Source organism: Impatiens glandulifera, chromosome 8, assembly GCF_907164915.1.
Source record: "Impatiens glandulifera chromosome 8, dImpGla2.1, whole genome shotgun sequence".
NCBI lineage: Eukaryota > Viridiplantae > Streptophyta > Magnoliopsida > Ericales > Balsaminaceae > Impatiens > Impatiens glandulifera.
The window spans coordinates 5,781,496-5,791,628 of NC_061869.1; the positions used below are offsets into that span (position 1 = coordinate 5,781,496).

Genomic DNA, 10,133 nt, shown 5'->3' on the forward strand with positions numbered 1-10,133 from the left:
CCATAAATATCAAAGAGTTCAAAAGAAGAATTGTTTTTATCATTCTTAAATTTTCGCAGCACATCTCGATCTCTTACACCCCTATTTAAGTCAGTGCTGCTTTCTATATGAGAAGATATCATCAGACTTCCATTAGTTCAAAATAAGGATGATTGGAATTGTTTGTGTTGTGATTAACATTACCCTGAATATTGCTTCCTCCCTCCATTATTCTTGTAAGTTTTCTTCTTCTTCTTCTTCTTCAAAATCATGTACTGAATTGACAAGAAGGAAACAAGAATGCAAGAATGTAAGGAGATGAAATGTGGAATAAGCTGAAACTTAACTAACTGACTTATTTCTGTTTATAAATTGAATGCCCTTTTGACTTAATTGAACCAAACTGTAATAACTGATATATTATTTAAACCTTAAGAAAATACTATCTCGACCCTTAATCTTATTCCCTGATTAGATGAGTTCATGTGAGCATCAATATATCTTCCTGAACCCGATCGGGGTTTATTTTGGGTTATTTCAGGTCGACCTATATATTAATCCGGTTAAACCGTGTTTTCATGTCCAAAATTGCCAACTCTATTATACGTGTTTCAAATATTAAAACAATCCGAGTACAATTTAATCATCAAACTTTGTATTTTTTACTATCAAACCTCAAGGCCTTTGAGATTTAAGACTATTTTAAGATTTCATTTTTTGCTAAAAATATACCATCTTCATTCATTCCTTATGCTTAATACTATTTTAACATAATAATCATTTTATTTTTAAAAGGGATACAGATAAAATAAAAGTCATTCATTCTAATACTCATACAATAAAATAGTCATTTCGAAGGCTTCTATAGAAAATAGTGAATCAACATACATTTTTCAATTCATTCTAATGAATCATATGACCTAAGAGGTATCCCTTTGAATATACAATACTAGTATACAACTAACTATTCACATGATAACAAAAACATCTATCATTTCAAGGTTTACATAGCCAATATTGAATTGCAAGTCGAACCGAGTGGTTAGGAGTCACAATCAAGTGATCCAACTTCAAATTCGTCATCGGTGAAGTTTCATTCCCGTTTTCCAACCACGTTAGTATCTCTTCTCCTTCGTAGGTGAAACCATCCGCCGCCACTTGAGGATCATACATTATTTCCTGCATAAACAAATAAGGAAACAGTATCGGTTATAGCCTAAACACAAAATTCATTCACCATTTTACTTCAAACAAGGCACACACCTTATGAATAGGACATAAGAAGAAAGAAGGAACTGATCGATCTTCCAAAGTATGCAAGTTCTGCAATTCCTTAACCAAATCCAACGTAATCATTGGTCTCTCCCTGCTGTTCAACTCGCAAAACTGTAATCCCAAATCAACCAATCTTCTCGACACAAACGTAGGCCATTCCCCAGCAGACATGTCCAATAAAGAAGCTAATTTCCTTGTTGAAACCGCCTTTCGTAACTCGTTTATCAATCCAATTGGACTCCTCCCAGTGAGGAGCTGAAGAACAATAAGCCCGAAAGAATACACGTCAGATTTTGGCGTCAGTACCCCTGTTCGTTGAAATTCGGGATCTGTATGGGAAAAAGCCCCCGCCTTTGGCTCATTGTATCGTCCAAAACTCGGGCATCTGAGGATATCTTCTCGCATAATAGTACAAATCCCGTAATCACATAGCTTGCAAGTGAATTCGGTGTCCAAAAGAATGTTCTCGGGCTTTAAATTACCATGGATGATACTCTCCGAGTGCAAGAACATGAGTGTGCTTGAAATTTCGGCCACGAGACGAGCTCTTACCTTCCATGTTAAGGAAGATTTGGTTTTGTTGTTCTTTCTAGTCAGAAGGTTCTGGAGGTTTCCGTTGGGCAAGTACTCGTGCACCACGGACCAAGCCTCAGGACATATACCGACTAAAGTTACCAAATTAGAATGTCGAAGTTTTCCAAGATTTTGAACCTGCAAAAAGAAATGGAAGAAGCGGGTATTCAACCAACTAAGACCCTCAAAATAATGATTTCAAATCATCTAAAGTAATATCAAATATTTATACTTCCTTTTGCAATAATCTATACCGAAAATATCATACTATTTATCAAAATAACCCAAAATCGAACAAGGACCCGGGATAAATATTTCAATGAATTAAGTGATTTGTAGCTGAAATAATAAGTGATATGATAAAGGGTATTTTTTGAAATAACCCAAGATCAAACAAGATAATACACTTTTCAATAACCTATATCGAGCAAGTTTATTTGAAAATAACATACTCCAAGATCCAAAAAAGGCATAAAAGACAATCTTTGCGGTTGGGTTTTCGAATACCTGTTGCTGAAACTCTTCCTGGCCTTGCATATTACGAGGATGCCACATCTTAATCGCGACAGTTCGATCTAACATTTCTCCTTTGTACACACAACCATTTCCACCTTCTCCAATTATAAAGCTCTCTGAGAAGTTGCAAGTAGCAGTTTGCAAATCCGCAACTGAAAATTCAGCTAACAAACCATTTGATCCTCCTCCATTGTCATGTCCTCCATTTTTCCACAAACCAATCCATCGAGTCGCTTCCGCCCTTTGTCGCTGAATCCTATGTTTTTCGCGCTGCAAACTTGCAATAGAAGTTTCCAGAACTTTCAATTCACTTGTAGCCTCTTCACTCCGACGGTTTGCTTCCTGAACACGACTATCTAGAACAGCTACATTCCGGATTGTCTTCTGTAGTTTCTTCATTATATCTTCTCGTTTTTCCACTAGCTTCTCCTGTTTCTGGATTGAATCCTTAACTGCATCCTCTGCTTCCAATGTGAGATTAATTTCAAATTCACATGCAGATTCCAAATCTTTGACCTTGTTTATGGATTTAGCAGCTTCAGATTCTAAATGTTTACTCTTTGACCTCTCTCGGGATGCTTCCATCCTTAATGACTCGATTTCTAACCTTATTTCTATTAGATGACTGTACAAGCTTTCTTCCTCGGTCTTCTTCGAGACTTCAGATTGATCCTGATGACCCTGTAATGAACAACTTGTACTACTAAAAGCTTCTTCTTCAGACGATGATTCCCTTGTCCAGACATGTTTCCCTTTGTAGATGAACCATATCTGACAGAAACGAGGAGCATGTTTTGCAGCATGATTCGCCTTGTTGGAGTTTCTTTTCACCTTCATCCAACTGCAGTGGCCATTGTTAATCTATTAATTACAAGTTATTTGTGCTTGAAAGATGAACATGTAACTTTACATGTGACTTTGTTGTGGGAAATTTCATTATTCTTTCGCATTTCCATGGAGGTTGAAAATAAGTTCTTAACATGATGTGATAATGAGTTCCATTGTGAATACCATTGATAAAAAAAAAAACATTGAAAGAAAACAGAAAGATTACAAGAGTAAGGATTGTTTGATGTGGTTTATTTAGATTTAATTTGGAGCTTGTTTCATATAGTTTATTTGAATTTAATCCAAATTAATCAATATCCCTTCATCAATAGCTTATTCCATTTATTTTATTCAAATCATCCACCAATATTTAATTCTTACTTCAACATAGGAAGGTAATATTTTTTATCTCTTAAACAAGAATGTTTTTCATTTCCACTAATACATAAACAAGTTTTACATATTTTGGTTATTAGACCAAAATAAACCATTTTGACATATACATAAAGTATTTTTAAACTTTTTGGTCGTTGGTTGTCATCTTATAAAGAAAACTAGGGTTTGTCTAATTTTGATTATTGACTCTTCCACCTTTTGAGGTTTTTAATGAAATGATGTTAAGCCGTTACCCCCAACCCCAAAAAAAAACAAGTAACTTTTTTTATAATTTGGATTAAAACATAATCTAGATCAAACAAACTCCAAACTAACCATTATTTAATCAACAATCATTCTTTCCATAAAATCATCAATCAAATACAAATTAAAACATCTTTAATTTATAATATAAAATTTAAAAGATTAATTACTAAACATATTTTAACCATTTAACCAAAATAAAACACATTTTTTATAAAATAATTTTCTTAAAAAAAATAGCTTGTCTGATCTAGGATTGTTTCATACAGGTTATTGAAAATCATGTTATTCAATGAAGTATTTTGATCGAGAATTTGTAAAAAAATGTGTAGGATCGAGTAGATTGTTGATTGAATAGTGAGTTATATTCGCCTAACATTCAAATAAGAAGCAAATTCATATAATATTCACCTGTCTGGTACATCTCCCATAACAAGCTTCTTGATACCATGCTTATTCACCAAATCTATGATTCCATTTTGAACTTGAGCAGCTTCAATTTGAAGAATGCTTGCTTTAACCTTCAAAAACAATAGTCATTCAAATGATTTCAATGCTGAAACAGATAGTAAAACCGCAGAAAACAGTAAAGATAGCAACAATCTCTTCTTCTTTCTGAATTAACTATTGTGCAGACTGCAGAGATAGAATGAAAACCTTAGATCGACGGCAGAGAGATAAATAACTGAGCAATAATTTGTTCGATTTCTCCTTTTCCTCAATCCTATATGCAGATACAACTTCATGATTAGCTTGACTTGCTGGTAACTTCCCTACTGTACATGATATACATTGCCAATCAACGAGACTTCAATTTCTAGTAAAATACAAAAGAGTTTTCCCTCAATTAAACCTAAATAATCGAATTAATGACATCTAAATCTTCAATATGAACATTACAAATTCCAATTCAAATATGCAGAGAGGAAGAGAGACTCACGGAGTGTAGGGATTAAAGGAGACGGTTGATGAACATGTAAAATACAAATTTCTCCGCCTGGAAAACTTCGGAAAGTCCAATCGAGAATCGAAGTTGCTTTCGCCGTAGATTTTCCGACCGCTACGTATACTTTACAGTCGATATCGCCGCCGATATTCTCCGGCGAAGAATGAAGCTCCATCTATCGCCGGCGTGAAGCTGATAACCGCTATCCGATTCCGATCTCAAATTGGGATTGAAGCTTCGTGGAGAAGATATGATTATTTATAGTAGAATTTGTACTATATAGTAAAGTAGTATTGACTTTTAACGACTTTTGATCATGATAGTCAAATTTCTCTCTTTCACGTATTTAATTATATTTATCTTATTTTAAAATTATTATTAAAAAAGGGGTATGGTGAGACTAGTCAATTGTTTTGTTTAATTGCTTGATTTTGATGTGGACTATTTGAATTAAAATTTATTATTTAGATAATTCAACATCTTATATTTAATTAAATTATTTAATTCATTGGTTAAAATAACAGTCTTTCTTTGATTATTTATATAATTTGAGAGATTTCAATTCACTTATTTGAAAATACTTTTTTTCTATTATATGAATTTAAATATATGATTACAACAAAATTAAATAACCGGTTAAACACATATCCTCAAACATACTTAACTATTTAACTAATGGAAAAACTCAGTAATTCTAGTTTCTCTTAGACATACTTAGAAACCCTATAAAACATATATTCTCAGTTCAGAACGTAGCCTCAGAAATAATCAACTAGATGTCAACGTTTGAAGTCGATTAAACGGTGCAAACTTCGGCAAACGGAAATCTTTTTCAACTGCTACCTCAAACCCTTGAATATGTTTTTGTTCTGATAAAGAACATATAAAGTTGGGTCTCTACAACTATGAGGACAAAACTCAACATTAACCAGGCACATAACTTGTCGTTTGACGGGCTCGAATCCAGGACCTCAAGGAGGTTAGGAATATTCACATTTTGTTGCCGCTAGGCTAGAAGAGGAGATTAAATATATGTTTATAAATTGGAGTATTACTGGATTCATTTAGTGATGCCCAAGTTTTCGGATAGTTCTTGAGAAATTTGGATTGATGTGACAAATATGTCATAACTATATATTTGTGTTACCGTCCCAATTGTTTTTTGGTGGATTATCTGGTTGAAGATAAATTATCGAACTTTCAATGATCGTAGTTGTTTGATGACTGATGTGTATCATTCATAATGTTATTATTATAACATTTTCCGAGATTCGTTCAGAAAATCTAGTGGCCTAGTAAAGTTTGTTAAAGAGTTAATCGTTCGTTCTCGAAGATTTACGAGGTTTTTTATTTTTAATTCATGTTTTTTCGTTGCGTGCTTTTTTTCATTTTTAATATACATTAACCTTTTAATTTATATATATTTATAAAGTTAACATTTCGAAATGATATTTTTTAAGTTAATATGTCGAACTAATATATATTTTTAATTTAATAAGTTAACATTTTAAATACATTAGTCGAACTAATATTTAAAAAAAAACTTTTAACAATTAAATTATTAATAATAAATTGTGTCAACACAGTATTTTCATAATATAAATAATATATTATTTAATTTATTTTTATTATATTTTTTTAATATCAAAATTTGATTTGAATTATAATTTTTTAAAACCTTTTCAAATATAATAATTGAATTATAATTTAATATAAATTTGAGTAAAATTAAAATTAAAAGATACCATTTTCAATTTCACTCCTCCAAAATATTCTGTAACAATTTCAATTATTATAATAATTGAATTGTAATAGATTTTTATTATTTAGAAGTTGACCTAATCACATGCCAAATCGGAAAGCTAGATTAAGTGATTCTATTTTTAAGACAAGTATAATAAAATATGTTAATTATACAATGCATATCATACATTAAACGTTACACAGATTTGGTGGAATATTTTAACCACAAATCATGCTACATCCTAGTATAATAAATTTATAACTAACAAAATAACTATATCCATTTAAAAATGGTTCCAAAAATGATTTCAAGTGGAATAGATAAGAATTTTATAGCATTTAAGATTTCATTATCAATAACTCCATTAATAAAAGTTGTATAGCATTTAAGATTTCATCCAACTCTAAGTTGATTTAAAAAAAGCTATTGATGTGAAAATAAATGTCCAACAAAATAAAGGCTTTTGATTAGCTAAGTAAATACTTGATTCCTCATAAATAAAGTCTAATTCACCACTTTTATTTGACAAGTAATTAAATGTGTCCAATTAAAAAAACACTTGCATGACCCCAACTATTATATTAGTTTTTTTTAATAGGGAATTAAACCTAAGCCACAAATGAGTCAAGTTGTTCGTGAGGCGCTCGACTTAAGTTTAAGTTTGACTTTAACTGAGCTCGAGCCAACTCGTCTAATATTCGAGCTTACTCAAACTCATACAATACTTGCTGCAATGATTCAGAGTCAGCCTTGACTTAAAAAAAATGTGAATTTTGACAACTAAAAAAAAATAAAAAAATTAAGTTTTAGTGAGGTTAGAAATCATAACCAAAGGATAAATTTAAGTTTTCATGCTAAAACTTTGTATAATTATAAAATACTTTAAATTTTTTTTTTATTTTATTTAATGGGCTACCCTGGGGAATGAGCTTCCCTAACCCGGGGGATTGCTAGGCTTACCCTAGGGTCGAACTTGTCATTGACTTGTCGAGCTTTCTCGAGCTTGATAATAAATAATATATATTTATTTATTTTAATAACAAAATCTAAATTTAAAATAAATATTTTTCATTACTAAAAATTTAATTTTAATTCAAGTTTTTCTATTTGAACCGAGCTTATAGGTAAATAGTCGAGTTGAACTCGAGCTCTAAGATATAAATTCGTTCGAGTTCGAGTTCCAATCGAAGTAATAAATACTTAATCGAGTCGAACTCAAACAGAATTATTTACCATCCTAATCAAACCTTATACTAATAAGTCTTTTAATTTGTAAATAATAATTGAAGTCATCAATTTATTATATACAAATAATTAATAAACTTATCAACTGAACTCTATCTACAATCTAATGAATTCAAAGTATTTTCTAAGTTAGAATATAAAATTGAAGTTATATAAGTACAAGAATAATATTCCAATACTTCCTATAAGTATAAGGGTTAATTTAAATATTTCGAAATCCTCTTTCACCTTAAACCCTACTAAACCCTGCCTCGTAAACCCTAATCAAGCTTCTCCCAAAGATCCATTAAGCTTCCATAGAAATGTCTGAAATCAAGCTTTCTCGATCGGAGAAGAAGAAGCACTCAGCCAAACTGGATTCAGAAGACAAAGAAGAAGCTCCAGCATCCGTCGACCAGACCGGCGATTACCTAATCAAGCCACAGAGCTACACGGCGCCGAACGATTCCTCCACATGGCCACTTCTCCTGAAGAATTTCAACAAACTCAACGTTCGAACCGGTCACTTTACACCTATTCCTTCCGGTTACAGTCCTCTGAAACGTCCACTCGCTGAATATCTCAGGTATGGCGTTCTCAATCTCGATAAACCTTCAAATCCTTCTTCTCATGAGGTAGTTGCGTGGATTAAGCGTATTCTCCGTGTAGAAAAAACCGGTCATTCCGGTACGCTAGATCCTAAGGTCACCGGTAATCTAATTGTTTGCATTGATCGGGCAACTCGCTTAGTCAAATCGCAGCAAGGTGCAGGAAAAGAGTATGTTTGTGTAGCTAGACTTCATTCCGAATTCACAGATGTTGCTAAGATAGCTAGGTCGTTGGAAACCCTAACTGGAGCAGTTTTCCAACGTCCACCTTTGATTTCAGCTGTTAAGAGACAACTTAGAATTAGAACTGTTTACGAGAGTAAACTTTTAGAATTCGACGCTGCTAAGCATTTGGTTGTTTTCTGGATATCTTGCGAAGCAGGAACGTATGTAAGAACTATGTGCGTTCATCTAGGTCTGGTATTAGGTGTTGGTGCTCATATGCAGGAGCTTAGGAGAGTTCGATCAGGAATCTCTGGTGAGAAAGACAATATGGTAACGATGCATGATGTAATGGATGCACAATGGATGTATGATAATTACAGGGACGAGACTTATCTCAGGCGTGTTATTATGCCTCTTGAGGTTATTCTCACGAGTTATAAGAGATTAGTGGTGAAGGATTCAGCTGTTAATGCAATTTGTTATGGTGCGAAGCTAATGATTCCTGGTTTGTTGAGGTTTGAGAATGATATTGAAGTTGGAGAGGAGATTGTTCTAATGACGACTAAAGGAGAAGCAATTGCTTTAGGAATTGCAGAGATGACTACATCTGTGATGGCTACTTGTGATCATGGTGCTGTTGCGAGGATCAAAAGAGTGGTGATGGATAGGGATACTTATCCGAGAAAGTGGGGACTTGGGGCTAGGGCTTCGATGAAGAAGAAGCTGATTGCGGAAGGGAAGTTGGATAAACGTGGGAAGCCTAATGAGAATACTCCTGCTGAGTGGAGTAGGAATGTGGCTATTAAGGCTGGAGATGATTCATTGATTGCTGCCATAGCGGCTGCTCCTGAACCTGAGCCTAAGACAGCAGTGATTGACGATGGAGAGAAGAAGAAGGAGAAACGAAAGGTGGATGAGATTGATGCTAGCCCAGAACATGATATGGCTAAGAAGCGAAAACTCGATGATGAGAAATCCGAGAAGAAGAAGAAGAAAGAGGCTAAACTATCATTATCATCTGATAACGAGAAATCCGAGAAGAAGAAAAAGAAGAAGGAAGCGAAATTATCGTCTGATGATGATGAGAAATCTGAGAAGAAGAAGAAAAAGGAGAAGAAGAAGAGCAAAGATGGTGAAGTTAATGGTGATGATGATACAAACAAAAGTGAGAAAAAAGAGAAGAAGAAAAAGAAGCAAAAAGATTCAGATTCTGAAGAGTAATGTGTTCTAATTTAAATTAAATGATTTTTTTACATTTATTTATCTAGGTTTTACTTTTTCTACTAGTACTTAGCAATAGAACTATTTTATGGTTTCATTTTATTTGTATTTGGAACTTCAGTTTATATTTATATTTTATATGTTCATCTCATTTAATTTCTTATAATTTCAAAGGTGTAACATTGAAAATTTGTTTGAATTTTGATCGGATGGAAATATAAGCTTTCATATAGATGTATTGTATCTTATTGTCTTATGCTCCAACTCACTACTTAGTCTAACAAAATATGTCAAAATTTGCATTTGGGCTAAATGGTTCAATTATTTAAATAATATTAATAAATTATTTAAAATAAAATATAATTAATAAAATAATAATTTAAAAATAATTACAATAATTAATAATAATATACTC

At 32.6% G+C, this 10,133-nt stretch overlaps 2 protein-coding genes across 2 annotated transcripts; one reads left to right on the forward strand and one right to left on the reverse strand.

The window, feature by feature from the left end:
• Positions 1-781: 781 nt before the first annotated feature.
• LOC124911558 (U-box domain-containing protein 33-like) lies at positions 782-5,000 on the reverse strand. The gene is made up of 6 exons (XM_047452061.1): positions 4,751-5,000; positions 4,468-4,586; positions 4,222-4,331; positions 2,335-3,184; positions 1,243-1,965; positions 782-1,158 (listed from the first exon to the last, which is right to left on the reverse strand). The coding sequence occupies exons 1-6, from the start codon at positions 4,929-4,931 to the stop codon at positions 976-978; spliced, it is 2,166 nt and encodes a 721-aa protein (XP_047308017.1). The 5' UTR covers positions 4,932-5,000; the 3' UTR covers positions 782-975.
• Positions 5,001-8,008: 3,008 nt separating this feature from the next.
• Positions 8,009-9,780, forward strand: LOC124912172 (H/ACA ribonucleoprotein complex subunit 4-like). The gene has a single exon (XM_047452734.1). It carries the CDS (start codon positions 8,048-8,050, stop codon positions 9,716-9,718), a length of 1,671 nt encoding a protein of 556 aa, XP_047308690.1. The 5' UTR covers positions 8,009-8,047; the 3' UTR covers positions 9,719-9,780.
• The last annotated feature ends 353 nt before the right edge of the window (positions 9,781-10,133 follow it).